At 41.5% G+C, this 19430-nt stretch overlaps 1 protein-coding gene across 1 annotated transcript; it reads right to left on the bottom strand.

Annotated features, from left to right (window-relative positions):
* Positions 1 to 5203: 5203 nt before the first annotated feature.
* On the bottom strand, positions 5204 to 18081 carry CHGB (chromogranin B). Its single transcript, XM_015535263.2, has 5 exons — positions 17926 to 18081; positions 13702 to 13748; positions 13102 to 13195; positions 6657 to 8392; positions 5204 to 5567 (listed from the first exon to the last, which is right to left on the bottom strand). Exons 1-5 carry the CDS (start codon positions 17972 to 17974, stop codon positions 5484 to 5486), a joined length of 2010 nt encoding a protein of 669 aa, XP_015390749.2. The 5' UTR covers positions 17975 to 18081; the 3' UTR covers positions 5204 to 5483.
* Between the last annotated feature and the right edge of the window lie 1349 nt (positions 18082 to 19430).

The following is a 19430-nucleotide window of genomic DNA, read 5'->3' as shown; positions in this document are numbered from 1 at the left end:
TTTCATCAATGTTTTAGAGTTCTCAGTGGCATCCTTATCTTATTCCTGATCTCCGAGGAAAAACTTTTAGCTTTTCACCATTAAGTATGATGTTAGCTGTGGGCTTGTCATTTATGGTTTTTATTATATTGAGGTATGTTCCCTCTATACTTATTTTTTGAGGGTTTTCATCATAAATGGATGTTAAATTTTGTCAAATACTTTTTCTACATCTATTGGGATGATCATATGGTTTTTATCTCTCATTTTGTTAATGTCGTGTATATCATGTTAATTGATTTACAGATGTTGAACCATCCTTACATCCCTGGAATAAATCCCATTTGATTATGGTGTATGATCCTTTTAATGTATTGTTGAATTCAGTTTGCTGAGGATTTTTGTATCTATACTCAGTGGCGATATTGGCCTGTAATTTTCTTGTGGTGCCCTTGTCTGATTTTGGTGTTAGAATAATACTGACCTCATAGAAATGAGTTTGGAAGCATTTCCTTCTCTTAAATTGTTTGGAACATTTTTAGGATTGGTATTAATTCCTCTTTGAATGTTTGGTAGAATTCACCAGTGAAACCGTCTGGTCTTGTACTTTTGTTTGTTGGTAGGTTTTTGATGTCTGATTCAACCTACTTATTAGTTAGTAATTGGTCTACTCAGATTTTCTAATTATTCCTAACTCAGTCTTGGAAGGTTGTATGTTTCTAGGGATGTCCCATATCTTCTAGGTTGTCCAATTTGTTGGCATATAATTATTCACAGTAGTCTCTTATGATCCTTTGTATTTCTGTCTGTTGTAATGGCTCCTCTTTCATTTATGATTTTATTTATTTGAACCCTCTCTTTTTTCTTGGTAAGTCTAGCTAAAAGTATGCCAGTTTTGTTCACCTTTTTAAAGAAGCAGCTCTTTGTTTCACTGATTTTTTTTCTTTTGTCTTTTCTTTTTTTGTCTTTTTAGTCTAATATCATTGATTTCCCCTCTGATCTTTGTCATTTCCTTACTTCTACTAACTTTGGGCTTCATTTATTCTTCTTTCTCCAGTTTTAAGGCTTTAAATACCATCTCTGTGATGATGACTCCCTCATGATGTCTGTAGCACATCCTTTCCCTTGAGCTCCAGGCCTATATACCCAACTCAACACCTCCAGTTGGGTATCTGGTCATGTTTCAGACTTAATATAGCTCAATCTGATATCTTCCCTCCTAAGCCAAGCCTCCTCACCTCTGCTCTTCCCTGTTGCTCAGGCCTAAAGCATTCGTCCTTGACACCTCTCTTTCACTCATGCCACACCAAATCCTTCAGCCCTACCTGTCCTCTGTCTTCAAAATAGATCCATAGTTTGACCACTTTTCCCTACCCCCTGGTTCAAGTGCCACATCCTGGTTCAAGCCATCACAGTGACCCACCAGGATTATTGCAATGATCTCCTTACTGGTTTTTGTGTTTGTGTCCTCACTTCCCCTACAGCCTTCTCTCAACCCAGGAGCTGGAGTGTTGTTATTGTATAAAGCAAATCATGTCAGTCCTTTGCTGACAACTTTCCAGTTGCAAAGGCAAAAGTGCTTACCAGGCCATACAAAGCCCTGTGTGATCTGGCTAGTGCCACTTCACTTTCTACGTCCCCCACATGGGCCTCCCTGCACTTCTTCAAACATACCAACCACATTTACTGTCTTGGGGCCTTTGCACTTGTTATTCCCTCTGCCAGAAGTGTCCTTCCCCGAGAAGTCCACATGGCTGACAACCCACACTTTTTTTTTTTTAGGGTGTTTCACTTTCTCCCTGAGGCCAGTTATGTATCCAAGAGGCTGGTTTCTGAGCTACAGAGTAATAATGATTTCATTTTCATGAGTTAATTATTTTAGCACCTGAGATCTCCCAATTATACTATATTTTACAATGATATGTTGTACATTTTCATTTTGTTAATTTTTTTTTACTGTTTATATTTTTGACAGAGAGAGAGAGACAAAGCATGAGTGGGGGAGGGGCAGAGAGAGAGAGAGAGAGAGAGAGAGAGACAGAATCTGAAGCAGGCTCCAGATTCTGAGCTGTCAGCACAGAGCCCGATGCGGGGCCCGAACCCACGGACTGCAAGATCATGACCAGAGCTGAAGTCAGCCGCTCAACCAACTGAGCCACCCAGGCGCCCCTGTACATTTTCATTTTGTAATGCTAGGACCCTTTCTCCCCTCCTGTTCCATCACTGTGCTTTAATTCCTCCTTGATAAAATATTAATTAGAGACCATGACAATTCAAATATTCAAATAGGAAAAGAACTCTAAATACAGATAGTTACATCTGCAAAAGGATTTGAGAGGAGAGGGTTAGAAGCCATTTGTTTCTCATTGTATTAGATACCCAGGGCTGTCCTAACAAAGGACCTGGAGGCCAGAAGTCCCAATCAAGGTATCAGCAGGGTCATTCTCCTCCTGACAGTTCTAGGGGAGAATCTTTCCTCTTCCAGCTTGTGGTGACCCCAGATGTTTGACTGGTGGCAGCCCACTTTTAATCTCTACCACCATCCTCACATGGCCATCTTCCCTCCATGTTTATGTCTTCAGATGACATTCTCCTCTGTGTGTGTCTGTGTCCAGATTTCCCTCCTCTGATAAGGACACTAGTTGTATTGGATATGGGCCCACCCTAATGACCTCAACAGAACTTCATTGCATCAGCAGAGACGATTTTCAAGTAAGGTCGTGTTCACAGGTGCTAGGGGTTAGGTCTTCAACATGTCATTTTGGAAGACATAATTCAACCCAAAACACCCACTGTATGCCTTTCAGGACTACTTGATGTTTTGCCATCAATATATACTACTTTGATTAAAAGAGGAAAAAAACAGTGGCCTGGATTTGTCTCAAATAAATGGTGAGTTTGTCTTAAATAAATGGTGGCATCGCATTTATAGAGGTCCTAATCACACTCTGCTGGCACCATGAGTCAGGTGGGATTCTCTTGAATGTCTCCTGTATCCTTGATAGGTCATCTGTGCCTACACATTCTCCTGCCCTGAAGAATTTGCAAACTAAAATGAAAGGATGTGCTAGTGCACAGGACATCCACCAGAGGCCAGGACCATGTGTTGCTAGGCTCCATCTGCCAGCAGCTTCTCATGAACAGGGGTGTGTGTGTGTGTGTGAGTGAGTGACTTGCCAGGCTGGCATTTGGTGCACTGCAGTGTTTTGCCTTCTCTTATCCAGTGAGTAAGCTATTCATCTTGGACCCTTGAATCTTATTAGGAAGTGATTTTTTCTACTGAACTGCAATAGAGAAAAGGGAGAGACATTGTTGTGTCTACTGCAATGTGTTAAGAATTTCTTTTTTTTTCCTTGTTTTGTTTTTTTAATTTTTATTCATTTTTGAGAGAGAGAGAGAGAGACAGAATGTGAGTGGGGGAAGGGCTGAGAGAGGGGAAGATACAGAATCTGAAGCAGGCTCCAGGCTCTGAGCTGCCAGCACAGAACCTGACACAGGGCTCGAACCCACAAACTGTGAGATCATCACTTGAGCCGAAGTTGGACACTTAACTGACTGAGCCACCCAGGCGCCCCTTAAGCATTTCTTAGTAACTTGTATCAAGATTCAATAACACAAAGGGTTACAATGGCAGTATATGAAACTGTAGTTGTATTATTTTCCATAATACAAGCTTGGCTTGAATGGTTTCTTAAGGTTTGGGTCCCCCAGAAGCAAACCCTAAGGTAGGAAGTTGAGGACAAGTAGTTTATTTGGGAGGTGATTCCAGGAAACACCAGTTGAGGTTACCAGTAGGAAAGTGGGACAAGGAGATAAAGGCAGCCTATAAAGCTATATTACCAAGCAGGTTGCTGCTGTGGCACCTGGGGCTCTATCCCTTGGGAGACACCATTGGTGAGGAATGAAATGACAGGTAAAAGAAGAGGACATTTTCCACCTGTCTTGCTGTAGCTAGCTGCAGGGTCAGTGGTAGCAGCCAACATTTCCTGCATCATGCCATATGCCAGGCACTATTCTAAGTGTCTTGCATACTCATATCATCCTCATAACAACCCAGTGAGGCAGGTATCCTTATTTTGCTGATGAACTTGAGGTCCAGAGAGGGGAAAACAACTTGTCCAAAGTCATACCTTTACTTAGTAACAGAGTCAGAACCCTGTCTTCTTACAGAGTAGAAATCAGACAGGCCCTGAGGGTCCAGGGATCTGTCTGGACCAGCCCAGATGTTCTGATTTTCAGTCCAGAGTGCTTCCCATGATCCAGGCTCTCCTTGGCCCTGAAAAGTGACCCTTGGCTTGCTATTCCCAGAGCTTTCCAGATAATAAGATTTAAAAAGTAATGTCTTATGATCATTTTTGAAACAGCTTCTTCAAGTCTACTTAAACTTTCTTTATCCTGGGGGAACAGATGTCTTTTCTTGAGCTCTTTCACTTTATATCCTGGACATTCTTTTACTTAAAGTTTTGCTTTTTTTTTTTTTTTTCTTTTTCCTATTCTGCACCCAGAGACAAACAAATCCTAGTGCTATCCTCTCAAATTTATTTTTATTTATTTAATTTATTTTCTTTTAATTTACATCCAAGTTACTTATGCAACAATGATTTCAGGAGTAGATTCACATTAAGGAATGCCCCTTACCCATTTAGCCCATCCCCCTCCCACAACCCCTCCAGTAACCCTCTGTTTGTTCTCCATATTTAAGAGTCTCTTACTGGAAGGGGCGCCTGGGTGGCTCAGTCGGTTGAGCATCCAACTTCGACTCAGGTCATGATCTCACAGTTTGTGGGTTTGAGCCCTGCGTTGGGCTCTGTGCTAAGAGCTCAGAGCCTGGAGCCTGCTTTGGATTCTATGTCTCCCTCTCTCTCTGCCCATCCCCCACTCATGCTCTGTCTCTCTCTGTCTCAAAAATAAACATTAAAAAAATTTTTTAAAAAGAAAAAAAAAGAGTCTCATGTTTTGTCCCCTTCCCTATTTTTATAGTATTTTTGCTTCCCTTTCCTTATGTTCATCTGTTTTGTATCTTAAAGTCCTCATGTGAGTAAAGTCCTATGATACTTGTCTTTCTCTGACTAATTTCACTTAGCATAATACCCTCTAGTTCCATCCACGTAGTCAAATTTACTTCAAAGAATGGATTCGAAAATCACACTCCACCCTGAGATGCCCAAAGGAAGCTAAGAACATGAAGCTTTGGTCTCAGATGAATCTTTTATTGTTTCAAACCAAGACAAACATATTTTTTCAAAGATGATAGCACAATCATTGTCACAAGCATGTTAATATGTCTATTTTGCAAGAAAGGATATGCTACAAGTCATGCTATTCATATTTTCAATAGCATTCTGGCAAAAATTAAAGCATTTCCAAATTGTGTCAAACATTTAATGAATAGTGAATTCTACTTTCTGCTCTTGGGTAAATAAATGGTGTCTTTCAGTGAAGTGGGTGGAAAATAGATAATGTGAGAGTTGCTTCTTTAAAACTGCCCTTTGCTCCAACAACCATCAGCCTCTTCGGTTGCCACTGAACTTCTCAGCTATTTTCTGTAGTTCCAAATCCATTGCAGCCAAGTTTTCAAGTTCTTTTTCCTAGAAAATACAGAAAAGTGGAGGCATGAGGTCTCAGATCAATTAGTTTTATTGTAGTTTGAAGGAGTATGAACAGAAAGGGGAATATTTGGTATGTTAGAAGTCATATGAGACACCCTACCATCAGTGGTGCTCAAAGTGTGGTCCCCTCACCAGAAGCATCAGCATCTCCAAGGAACTTGTCAGAAATTCAGATTCTCGGGCCTCACCCAAGGACCTACTCAATCAGAAACCCTGAAGGCTAGGAATCTCTTGAGATTCTTATGCACGTTCAAGTTTGAGAAACACCAACATAATATTAGGAAAAAATCATTGTTCAGGCTGGTACAGTTCTGATAATGTTAACTCTCCAAGATGTAAACTAATTGTTATAGTCCAGTAGCTGATAACAAAATGGGGTGATATCTTTAGCTGATAGACTAAAATGGGGTGCCTGGGTGACTGGGTTAAGCGACTGACTTCAGCTCAGGTCATGATCTCACGGCTCATGGGTTCAAGCCCCGCTCTCGGGCTCTGTGCTGACAGCTCAGAGTCTGGATGGAGGCTGCTTCACATTCTGTGTTTCCCTCTCTCTCTGCCCCTCCCCCACTCATGCTCTTTCTCTGTCTCTCAAAAATAAACGTTTAAAAAATTAAAAATTAAGATAGACTAAAGCAATTAATTTCTATATCATCTGTTCTTTCTTCCCCTGGGAAATAGTGGTGAAAAGTTAAATGACCAAGAAGACACCAAAATAGTGGTTGTCAACCTTGACTGAACAATGACTGGGAGCTTTGAAAAATCCTCATGCCCACGTAGTACCCAGTACCAAATATACAGAATCCCTGGAGGTGGGTCCAAACATCAGTAATTACTCAAGCCTTGCAGGTGATTCCAATGTGCAACAAAGGTTGAGAAGCACTGCAGTAGGGTGAGTGCACAGGGATATGGACAATGGACTCAAACCCAGAGGTCATCTCCACTCTCTTATGGGGGTAGATTCTCATGGTAATTGATTCCCACCAATTTCTCCACATTAATATCAGATAGTCTTGAACATATCAACATTAACCATCTAAATTAATTTTAAGCAAAAGCCCCACACTGTACCTCTTCCTCTGTCAGAACTCCCTGGCCGGCCCTGTCCTTTTCATTTTCTGCTGCATGGCGTGGGCTCATCTGCTCCTCAGAGTCATAAAAGTCTGGAAATTCAGCTGACTTCTTCCTGTAGTGAAGGAGCTGGTCCAGTTCAGCCACTCTGTCATACTGCCTTTTCAGATCCAGTTTGGGGGGGAGATTTCTCTTCTCATAGCCCCAATTCACGTCCTCTTCGAAGGGCTTTTTCTCCCACAAGTCATAGTTGTATTCCGGGAAGAAGTTCTTCTCATTCAAGGTCAGCCCATTTTCTTCTTCACCCTCAAGAAAATTGTCATCCATGTTGTCTTTTCTCTCAAAATGGCTGCTCTTCCACTGAGGAGGGTCATAGTATGTGTTGAGCAGCTCCCCTAATCTCTTCCTCTTGTCAGTGGTGTGAAGGGGAGTATACTGTTTGCCTTGAAGCCTAGCTTCTTCCCTGCTCTCTTTAGCATCTTCCAGGTCCTCCTGCTGCTGCCACTTCCCTTGGGCTCCTTCTTCACCATAGTTGAGGTAATTTCTGTCCTGCTCTTTCCACTCGCCTTGTGGATGCCTCCTTGCCTTGTCCATCTGGCTTTCTTGAACACGGTAGTGTCCTTCACCCAAGAACCGTTTTTCTTGTTTATTGTCTGGAATGGAATATGTACCTGGTTCCCCTCCTCTTGTTCTATAGTGGTGTCCCCCTTCTCGGACCCTCTCTTCCTCACTTTCTTCATTATATCCATGTGCCATCTTGTCAAGCTCTGAGCTGGGGCCATTTCTCTTGTCCTCTTCCTGGCTCTCCTCACTGGGAGGTCTTGGAGCCCTGTAGTCCTCACTTCCTCTGCTGCCATATTGTCCCTGCTCCGGGTCCTCAGGAGCCTGGACAGCTGGGTAACTCCTCACTTCTTCCCCATATTCAGGTTCTTCTTCCTCTGAAGCCCTGTAGTGGGCTGGATGATGGTCCCTCCTTTCCCCTACACTGGACATGCCCACGTTTGACTCCGATTCCTCACGAAAGTGTCCCCTCTCATCGGAGGGAGGTTTCCCTTCTTGAGAGGACCTGTCAGGCCTGCTCCTCCCATGGTGGTGTCTTGGCTTCCAGCGTCGTTTGTCCACCTCAGGGCCAGCATCTTCCTCACTTTCCTCAGATTCTTCCTGGCTCCCAACTTGGTTTTTAGACTCTTGAAGGTGTTTCTCCTGGCTTCTTGTGTCCTCATGACTCTCCTGGCTACTCCTCTCTCGACTGTGTGTCATCTCCTCAGGCGGCCCAGCAGAGTGTATACCATATCTGGCAACTAACTCCTCTTTTTTCTTAGCAGTAGCCTGGTTTCTTTTGTTGAGAAAGGCATTTTGTGTCTCTTCTGGCTCTTCCAGGTTTTTCTCTTCACTGCCATCTTTCCCATGCTCCCTTTTCTGGTATTTCTCTCCCTCCTCTTCCTTCCTGTCCTCTTCCTCGGTTTTCTCAGAATGGTGTGTCTTTGCTTCTTTGGAGACTTGACCGTTAGAGGGGTAGAGGCCTCCTTGGGGTTCACCTGCTTCTTCTCGGCTATGCCCACCTCCTGCTGTGTCTGCCATTGTCAGGCCTTGGGTATCCTCCCCTGGGGTTCTTGTTTCCTCCCTACCAGAAGGCCTGTGGGTTTCTGAGGCATCAGCTGGGTTTCTTAACAACCTTACTTCAAATCGTGTGTTTTCATTTTCATTTTTCTCTTCATCTTTGACCTCTTTTCTACCTATCATGAAAATAAAAAAGCATAAGCATAACTTCAGAATTGCTTGTGGTTCAACAAGCACCAGCCTCAGTGATCACTGCAAAACGTAAGGACCTGAAAAATCACTTGAGCAATTGTTTGAAGTTTATTTTTGAGAGAGATAGAGTGAGCGGGGGAGGGGCAGAGAGAGCAGGAGAGAGAGAATCTCACTGTCAGCGTGGATCCCTGATGTGGGGCCCGAACCCACCAACCTCGAGATCATGACCTGAGCCAAAACCAAACGTTGAATGCTCAACCGACTGAACCACTCAGGCACCCCACTTGGGTAATTTTTTAAGTTAATGAAAAATATACTCAGGTTACTTTTGAAAGTAAAAGGTATGAAAGATCCTTGGCTGTGTTAAATCTAATAATAAACTCCTTCTATTTTTACTTTTTTCATAGCACCCAACCAGCATTTCTCGGTACTATTAATGATAAAATGGAAATCCAAATAGAGATTTATGAAATGTTAGACTTTAGAGCCAGAAGAAACCTTTGAATTCATCTTGTTCAACCTCCTCTTTTTGCAGACAAAGACAGTGAAATTCAGAAAGGTGTATTTAGGGACCCTTCTTTCTATATTGGCTGTAAGTAAGATCTAAAAAATTAGCATTATGTAAATAGCTCTAACTAGAATCCAGCTAAATGAAGTTAAATAGCCAAAGGGAAACATCAGGATTCAAAGGAGGATGTAAAATTTTAAATTATTAGTTTATCAGCCTTTTTTTTTTTTTTATTCAATCAACTGTGTAGACCCAAGGTAGCAGTAAGTGACAATATAACTTACTAACTGGTGACAAGAAGTGGGTATATTTCTTCCCTTAGAAAACTGTACAGCAGTAGAAAGAACCATTTCTTCCATCACTCAGGTCCTATCTGCCCAACATATTGTCAGATGTTCAAGATGAAAATCAGTATACTGAGTTATCTTTGTGTTTCATTAGTCAACAGTAGATGGTGTAACTGGTATTTCAGTTGAATGTGTTCTATCTTTTCCAGATGTCAGTAGCTCTTTTACTAAATCCTCCTTAATTCAGGGGAGTCCCATGAGAGGAGATATGCAGCTAACGCTGTCTGAATGATAGCTGGAAGGCCTTGAATTTCAACTTGTCACTGAGTTCAGACAGAACTCCTGAAGCCCAAGCCTCTCATAACTCTGGGGCTACATCTGCACTGTCCCACCGTGCTATCAGCCTTTGGTGGCTACTCAGTATTTGAAATGCGGCTGATCCCAACTGAGATGAGCTATAAGTGTAAGATGCCTACCAGATTTCTAAGACTTGGTATGAAAAAAAACCCAAACATCTCAATTTTTCATATTGATTATATATTGAAATAATACTTGGGATGTATTGAATAATATATACTATAAATACATTAGGTGCGGGGGCACCTGACTGGCTCGGTTGGAAGAGCATGCAACTCTTGATCTCGGGGTCATGAGTTTGAGCCCCATGTTGGACATAGAGACTACTTAAAAAAAAACTTTAATAAAATAAATAAATCTATTGGTTGTATAAGAATTATATATTGAATAAAATGTATTAGATAAAAATAAAATATATTATGAATATTAATTTCACCTGTCTCTTACTTTTTTAATGTGGCCACTAAGAAATTTGAAATTATATTTGTGGTTCACATTATATTTCTACAAAACAGTACTGATGAGTCATTTTGAACTGACGTTTGCAAAATTGGGTCTTTGTAAAAATGTCAAAAAAATAGCAGATGGTCTGTACCTCTCTGCTTAAAGCCCAGCCTGGCATGATAACATTCTCATGTTTTATGAATCAACTGAAATGTCTCTGACCTTTCACACCCAGACACCTAAGAGCTGTCGCCTTTCCAGTGATTTTGTCTTTTAAGAACCAGTGCAACATTGAGGCAGGTGAAGTTGTCCAAGTAGGCATAGGTATGCAAGGAGGCTTTGGGCAGAGACTGACATCATTCTGAGAGTCAGATGACATAACCCTGATCAGACAGGATCTCAGCTTTCCAGGGCAGGGGCTGTGTCTCCGCTTTCCTACTGCCTACTGGTCAGGAACAGAAGTATTTTTCTTTTTCCCCAGTTATATGTGTGCTCCCTGTAGCAGCTTGTGACTGAGGCTTAGCACTTCCTCCTAAATTTAGCTTTAAGTCCCCACAGGTGAGATCAGAGTACTGTGATTAGCAGCACATAGTCACTGTCAATCTGTAAAACCAAGGTGTGAAGCCCGTCCTCACTTTCAAGTAAAAATGGGGGAAATGTACCTTCCATCCCTAACTTTCATGTTGCAAGGATAACCAGATTAACCTGGACAAAGAGATTCTCGTACCTATTAAGAAATGGACTATGTATTCCCCGAGGTCTCTTCAAGCCACAAACAGTGATTCTCTTCCACTCTCCCAGTGCTCATTTACTCAGTAAGCGTATGCTTGCTCCACAGACATGCTGAAGAGCGTGGGGAGTGGAGATGGAGATGAGCTACAGGTGGGAGGGAGAATTCATCCATCCAGCCGGCCAAAACCTCTACCGGTCTTCTGATCAGCTTAAGACATATCAGCAGGAGAGAAAACTAGAATCGGGCGGAAGCCACAAACTAGTAACCCAGAGGTGAGTTCTTTTTGGCCTAAATAGCATTTTTAGCAATTTCGAATTCAGAGGCAATACTCAAATACCAGGAGATATTGCTTACAAATCCAAATTTTCACTTCTCTTGAAAAATCCCCAATCTGATAATAAAGTCTATATTTCTCGGTTGGAGCAGAAAAATATCTCCCCCTGTACCCTCACCCCCTCCAGAAGGGACATGTATCTTCCAGTCTGTGAGTTACTTCCTATTCTGCCTTATTCCTTATGCTATCTGTCTGGCCCTGGCTGATGTCTGAGTCTGCAACCCAGAGGAGCTCTTAAACCCTTGTGTAGTTCTTGGGTGCAGTGTCACCAGGGTCCTGTTAGACATGAGTCATTAGATTTTAACCAGTGTCCCTGAGGCTGTCTCAAAGGACATCAAAAGACCCCAGGGCACAGTCAGTGATAAGGGGAGGCTAGAATTGCCATGGCCACAAAGTAAGGGCTGAGCAGGCAAGCAGAATCCGACATTCAACAGCTCTTCCTAAGCAATTACAGTTCTTTGATGACCTAGTATGGCAGACCCCACACTTTTGCATCCATCTGGTAAACGAAACAAAGAGAAGGGAGATAGTGAGATGGGTCTGCCCAGAGGAGCTGCCTTTTGTCCCTGCCTGAAGATTCATTCTGTTTGTACACATTCCCTGTAATGGCTGGAAAAGAAAGTTGGGGAGAAATTCAGAAAGAGATGTCTAGGCTGGGATTGGTAGGGAAGCTTCCTCCCATTGTTCATGGGGCCCTTGCAGACTCAGGTCCCCACATCTACTATAATTACCCTGAAGCCTCCAATGGTGGACTGAGTCCTGCTAGGTTACTCTTTTGGTCAATTGCCAATACTTGTTTTTACCATTTTATGTATGAGGGCTCATGTGCAGCAATAGCAAGAGTATTCTCCTGCAACAAGAGATTTTGGAGGTGACAAGAAAAAAAAAAAAAAGATCACCATTCCCAGCCTCACTAAAAATTTAAAAGCAGAGAAGGTGTTGAAGAGAACAGTGGTTTTTGGATTTGTTTGCATCAGTTTGACTTCATGTATAAAGGAGGCAGCATAGGGGCGCCTGGGTGGCTCAGTTGGTTAAGCATCCAACTTCAGCTCAGGTCATGATCTCTCAGTTCATGAGTTCAAGCTCCACATCAGATTCTGTGCTGAGAGCTCAGAGCCTGGAGTCTGCTTCAGATTCTGTGCCTCCCTCTCTCTCTCTCTCTGCCCTCCCTACTCATTCTCTCTCTCTCTCTCTCTCTCTCAAAAATAAATAAATGTTAAAAAAAATTTAAAAGAGACAGCATAGTTTTGAAAAATTGATCTTTTAATGTCAATGCCCAATGGATACTGCTTGCATTACTGTTCAGATTTTGTCTTCGACAGAAGTTGATTTGTATAGAGAATACATCCCACTCTAGATTCAGAAAGTCATTGCTCTGACTCACTGAATGCTCTGCTTTTACCCTCCCCTTTTTAGTTCTCAGGCCTAACCTCTACCATTTGGTAGTACCTCCCATTCTAATCAGCTGTAAATGAAAATGGCTTAAACAATCTGTCGTGTAAAGAGGGCAGAAGTTTCCAAGTCGCCCTGCAAGCTTCTAACTTCTCACTGTCAGAAGAGCAGAAGGCAGGGAGAAGAATAATTAAGATCTACTTCTATCTTTTTGTCTTCCAACACTCCCAGAACACTTAACCCCTACTACCTAATAACAAATAAGCGCTCCCCACACCTCCCTCCACCCAAGTAAAAGCCTGTTCTAAAAATCCAAACTCTGGAACCAAGGAATTTAAGAACTGATAGACATCTCAAAGACTATCATTGAGTTCAACTCCCTTATTTTACTTTGAGAAAATAAGCCCAGAAAGGCAAGAGGTCTTTCCCCATGGTCACATAGCTATTAAGTGGCAGATTGGGACTAGAAGCCATATCTTCTATCTCCTCAGATACTAGTCTAGTTTGTACTCTTTCCATTGCATTACCCACTCCCCTGATTCTCCCCTCATTTGGAGGTGAAGTGGAAGCTGAAGTGGAGCAAGCAGGAGGAAGGATCACCTGAGGGACAAAGATCTCCTGCAGTGTAGGACACTTACTCTTTTTCAGGACTTGGCGACACTCAGGGGTGATGGGTGGAGCATTGGACTTCGACAGGGCATTTGAGAGGACCTCGATGATGCAGCGAGTCACCTGGGGGGAAACCCAAAAGCAGGTTGGCAAAAGCTGGTGTCACTGGGATGATGGCCTAACCCAAACCAGAGCTGCTGTAGAGAGAGGGTCGGCTCTGTGGCCTATACTGGTGTGGGATCCTTGGGGCAGAAATGTAGATTTACAGGACCATCATGAAATATCCCAGGCTTTTCCACAGAACACTGCACAATGGCACTGGGTCAAGATTACACAAGAGAAGAGAACTACCTCCCCCCACCCCCACCATTTCTTGCAGATCCAAAGGAAAATAGTGATGACAGCTATCCTCAGGAGCACTGAAGACACTGGGAAGGAAGTGAGATCCCAAGGCAGGAGGGACATCCTTTGCCCCCATTCCCTTAGGGATGAAAACCTGGCTTTGTAACACTATTTTGTAGGTTTTTTATTCTTGTTGTTTCTTTTGTTTGTTTGTTTGGTATGATAAGGAGTGGGAGAATCTAGAGTCTAGATCAAAGTCTACATTCTAGACTTCCATTTCAACTTACCATTTCTTCATTGTGGTTCCTGTTATCCACTGGCATAGAACTGACTGCTTTGAAGGAGAAAAAGAAAAGGGAAATGACTTGAGCTGATTTTTGGAAGCTGTGTGACCCCAAACTCACAAAATCACTCCCACTCCCTGCACATTACTTGGAAAGAGTGGCAGAGTCACAGCTGAGCAGAGTGGAGATAGCTGGGTAAGATTGGTCCAGGAGCCACAATTGCCCCAGTTGCTCATGTACACACACACACACGCACACACACACACACACACACACACACACACACACACACACACACCTGTTTTCCCTAGCAATGTCTTAAACATGATTTAGAAATGAATACTATCTTATATGCAGTATAAATCAAATCCAGACCACAGACAAGGAGAGCTTCTGAGATACTGGCAATGTTCTGTTTCTTGATTGCGGTACTGATTACGCAGATGTGCTCAATGAGAGAAAAATTCATTAATCCATATACTTATGATCTGTGCAGTTTTCTAATTGGATATTATACTTCAATAAAAAATTGAAAACCTACTTTAAATGAAACCAGGGTACCCTCCTCAACCCTTATGCCTACCCAAAATGGGCAAAGATTTGTGATTCCCTCTACCTATTGCTGTCCCCACCAAAATATCCTCCCCACAACTCATTTCATTTTTGAAGTCATGGTTGTGACTATTTTACATAACTAATTACCTTGTTTTTACCCCCAGTCCTTTTTCTGAACAAGCTTGTTTATGCATGTGTATCAGTGTTGTGTTTCCCTTTCCCCATGTTGGCTGTAAACAGCAGGGGAGGGATCTGATTCTAGTTAATAATATCATATATGAAATAGGTGTTTAAAACTGGCTTATCAGAATATTTTTAAACAGTAAATTTTAATTTATTTAAATTAAATTTCATAAGATTTTGCTTGTTTTGAACCAGCGATTAAAGTGTCTTTGTCTTCTTAGGAAATGCTTCAAGTGCTTTTAATTTTCCAATGTCATTTTTTTTTTCTTTCAAAGCTGCTTTGATTCTTTTATCTTTCGCATTGACTCTGTTCTGTCTAAGCCCTTTCCATTGGAGAAGCTCAAAGCATTTACATGTAGGCCCATCTCCACAGTTCTCCTGACACTCCCTGGAGTGGACAGCTGCCATTATGGCTGAAGAAGCTCAGTGCACAAAATTCTTCTAGGTCCCTGAGACAAGAAAAGAGCTAGCTGAAGGAAGAGCAAAACTCAGACATCAGAGATGAAAGCTACTCAAATGCAATTTATTTTTAACCAGCAATCTGACCTCTCCTCCCCAAATGTTTACTCTCCAAGTCTCTTTAACTACCTGTCTCTAATCAGTTACACATCATCCCAGGCTCAACCTAGGAATAAAACACCTATTTCATGTACTTACCTTACTTAATTTTCTTTTTTAAAGCATGACTTGGGATATACTTCAATTGTTTCAAGAAGTCCAAAGCTATCCAGCATATTAAAACCATTTGAAAAATGTTTGAGAAGTGCCTAACAAGGTAAAAAGACCCCACTATCTTTCTAAAACATAGTTCAGACAAGATCCAGATGTCCTACCTTTGGCACCCAGGGCCCAATATACTGGCTAGATCATTATTTTATCTCCCAAATGGTTGTTATTGGGAAACATTTTTACTTTGGCATTTATTCTTTGCACCCGAATCTGTAAAATTCTCTAGAAAGAAATGACTGAATTACTCCTCTAATAAACTAGAAGGTGCCTTTTTAAAATCTAGCATTACTACACCTTCTTTGGTAATGCAGTTTCTTGCTAATAACTTTTCTTTTTTTCTCCATATATGTAAAATAGGTGCTTTTATTAACTACTGGCATTGCCAAAGTATTAGCAGTTATCATATTTGGGAGGAGATAAATATTTTTCTTTTATCACTCTAAACAATTTTTGGTATATGTGCTGCTGAAGCGAGCACTCACTCTAAACAATTTATAGCTCATGTTTGTTATTGCAAACAGTCCTATTTCTCTGATTGAGGCTCTTCAGATTTATTTTTGATGGAAAGGAACTAAGGTCTCCTTATAAAAGTGCATTACGCACCTTGATGAGACACCTAAGTTCCACTGTATTTTTTCCAATGGAATCTGTAACAGCAAAGTGATAGTTAAACACACATTGATTCCCCTAAAGCAGTTTAACTTATTTTTGTATAAAGATTCAGGAGGCACCAAAGAAAACCCAATAATTATGATAAAAGTGAAGTAATCAGATGATAGAAAATCTTCAAATAATATTGTATGATAAACCTGAGAATAACTTGAAACGTATGATATTTCATAAGACTATCAAACTAAGGTTTGATTCCAGAATAAAAATACAGCTAAAATTTTTAAAAGTTAAGCAACTTCATCTGAATGAAGAAACCATTTTACCCAGTATAATATAGATATCATGTAGTAACTTCACTTATATTAATTTTTAGAGTGCACATGTAGCTACTATGGAAAGGTATGGATCTCCCTTCAGAAGCTCTTAAGGGGAGGAAATGAACCAAATGGTTTCCTGAGGTTTTCTTCATCCCTGTGATTTTGCTAAATAACAAACTTTGCTTGAAAGCTACCATGTTTCATTTCCAGGCATTTGTGGATGGCAGGAATGGGCACAGGGGTTTCTTTCTAGAGTAATGAAAAACTTCTGACATTTGATAGTGATTACACAATGTCAGAATATACTCAATTCTGCCCTTTAAAAATGTGGGTTTTATGGCATGTGAATTATAGCTCAATAATTTTTTTGAAGAATGTGATGTCTCCATTTTAGCTGATATTAAAATATGAACCCATCTTAAAATATTCTCTTGCATAGGAGAGCTCTAAGTGTTTTACCACTATAATAAAATAAATCTCTGTTTTGTTGTCTCTAGCACAATGTATATAGCATAGCAATAGCATTTTAAGCAATTTGTTTCTGAAAATATTTAAATTAAGAACATTTATAGGTAATTTATAAGAGTGACAAGAATGTTAGAAAATTTGAAATGCTTGTAGCTTGCAGTAAAATAAATTACCACTGGCTTTCATTTTATGTTTTTACATTTGGTATCCAACAATTGCTGTCAATGAAAGCTTTATATTCATGGATGGCAATACTTCAATTCCAGGTAGGAATCTCAATCTCAGATAAAGAACAATATCCTATGGAGTCATTAAAATAGCCACAGAAAACCTCCAGTTTAATCTGGTGGTGCATATTTACCTCCCAATGGTCTCAATACTCATAGAAATTTTACTTCAATACACATAAATACACACACACACACACACACACACACACACCCCACACATTTTTTCCAATCTCCAGAGATCATTTCTTCAAGATTCAAAGTAGTTTGAAAGATTAATCCTGCAGTCTTCCACACATAAAGAGACACTGTCAGATATCTACTACTTTAAGTTTCATCCTCCCAAATTGACTAAAATGATTTTTTTAACTTCTCCAAGGATATTTTGTGGTTATTTTATACTTGTTATTTTCCTGCAGTACAAAAGACAAAATATCTACTGCACTTTCCATTCATAACTTAAAAATGGATTAATTTGGGTATGAAATTACCTCTTCCCAGAAATGGAACTATAAAATAAAAAAAAATTACATTAAGTTTGTACATAACATATACATGAACACACACATATAGATGAACATGTTAATTAAAAGATATAAGAACACATACGAGACTTACTTTCATCTCATCATGTTTAAATAATAATAATAAAGGAAATTACACAGGTGCCAACTAATATATAATACATGGACTCTTGTGTCTCTGTAGTCCTCTGGCTTTAAAAAAAAACAAAGAAATACTCCATTCCAGTTACATATTAAGGCTTTAACAGCGTCTAGACAGGTACAGATAGAGTGACATTTTAGGAGGTAGCACAAAATGTGGGGTTTCCGCGGAGACACTGCACGTTTTCTTTCTATCTACAGGAAAACTCAGATATGAAAAGACTGAGACTCTTCTGGCTGGGCTAAGAAGACCTCTGGCTTTTTCCAAGTCAGACGATGAAGCGGGGAGTTGAAGGAAAATATCCAGCCAAGAGAAGAAATTAAGAATGTCAACCAAGATGGAAAAACCTTCCTTCCACTCAACCAACCCTTCCTCTCCCCCAGTGTCTACAAGCCAAGACTCCCGGAGCGCCCTGGAGGACCAAGGCTAGCGCTGTCCGCGGTGCTGAACAGCCCGCCGAGCCCACTCACCGGCCACCACTGTCGCTGCCAGGAGGCCCAGCAACACGGCCGGCCGCATGGCCCCGCTCTCCCGAATCTGCGCGGAGAAGAGGATGGCGACTGGACCGGTGAGTGGGATGCGAGCGGAAGGCGAGATAAAGATGCTCCGGGAAAGCAGCTGTGCGTCCAGGTCCCCGCGGTGTGGCGCGGTTGGCGCAGGCCCCGCTCTTTTAAAGGGCAAGCCAGGGCCGCAGGGCCGGGAGGGGCGGGAATCCAGGAGGCTGCGCCCCCTCCGCTCAGCGCTGACGTCAGGAGGCGGCCCCGGGGCCCGCGGCGCAAGTGGGAGGAAATCTACGCCAGTCCAGTCTCCCGGGTGCTCGAGGTCTGGAGCGGGTGTGGGAGTGAGGCGGACGTCGGAATGAAAGTTTGAGGGGAGGCAGTGCAAATCTGACGCGAGGGGAGAGGCAGAGGTCCCGCATAGATTGCCCCAGCTTGTTCCTCATCTCGCTCCACGCCACCTTCAATGAGGCTGTGTATCGTGTGCAGTTTTGTTGAGAGTGTATCTAGGACTAAGTCTGGTTTGTGTCGCCACTACCCAGTGAAGTATCAATAAGACTCCTGCTAACTAGAGAGTACTAAACGGTGGGGGACATGGAAGGAGCAATGATGGCTTTAAAAATAAAAGGTGCAGAGGGAGAATATGGAACCTGCTGTTCTTTTAAAATTTTAGTCTTAAATCTATCTACCCATTTTTCCATCTATCCGTATCTATCTACCTTTCTGCCTACCTACCTATGTACTATTTGTGATTATCTCTCTCTCTGAACACATAACATACACACACAGTGAAAAAAATTTTAAGTCACATGGCACAAAAGAGTTTACTAGAAACATCTCCCTTCTACTTCTATTTCCCCGCATTCCTAATTAACCCCCTGCAGAGTCTACTCTACCTAACCACTTTCTGTTGTTTAGGCTTAATTTATTTTGGAGCGTATATAGCTACATCTTCTTTCAGATGGCGGCACTATATTACATTGACTGTATTAACTGGAGTTTATTTAACCAGTTCCCTTTCTGATGGGCATTCATTTAGGTTATTACCCTTTGGCCTTTAATTACTCTTTTACAACAGAGCCCTAGTGTCAGGGGCAGGTAATGTAATAACCTGCTTGTAGAATCTAGTATATCTCATAAGCACTGTTCATCCTCTCTGGCTTTAAAATTGAAATAGGAAGGCATTCTGTTTTATGTGAGAGGAAGGTGAAAACATCTTCCAGGATATTTTTAATGTGACTTCTCTTAATCTAATGAGGAATCAGGAAAAAGAAGCAGGCATATGGGCACCAAAGAGAAACAGCTCAGAATCTTCTCTGATAACACAGGCTTTGAGGAATAGAGTGAACCATCATGTGGGGTCTTTTTTAGAGAAGGCAGATGTCTGCATGTACAACTAAAAGGAAGTTTCAGTGTCTTTTTCCTGAAAATCAATGAGGCTCAAATTCTTTATGCATGAACTACATCTTCCTGAAAAG

This window comes from Panthera tigris, chromosome A3 (assembly GCF_018350195.1).
Source record: "Panthera tigris isolate Pti1 chromosome A3, P.tigris_Pti1_mat1.1, whole genome shotgun sequence".
Classification (NCBI taxonomy): domain Eukaryota; kingdom Metazoa; phylum Chordata; class Mammalia; order Carnivora; family Felidae; genus Panthera; species Panthera tigris.
This window is presented reverse-complemented; position numbering and strand designations above follow the sequence as displayed.

Excerpts from the sequence above, each read along its gene's own strand:
- CHGB (XM_015535263.2), bottom strand. The coding sequence starts at position 17,974 with ATGCGGCCGGCCGTGTTGCTGGGCCTCCTGGCAGCGACAGTGGTGGCC. Across the intron at positions 13,749-17,925 it reads GGCAGCGACAGTGGTGGCCG|CAGTCAGTTCTATGCCAGTG; the intron begins GTGAGTGGGCTC and ends TCTCCTTCAAAG. Across the intron at positions 13,196-13,701 it reads GGAACCACAATGAAGAAATG|GTGACTCGCTGCATCATCGA; the intron begins GTAAGTTGAAAT and ends GTTTCCCCCCAG.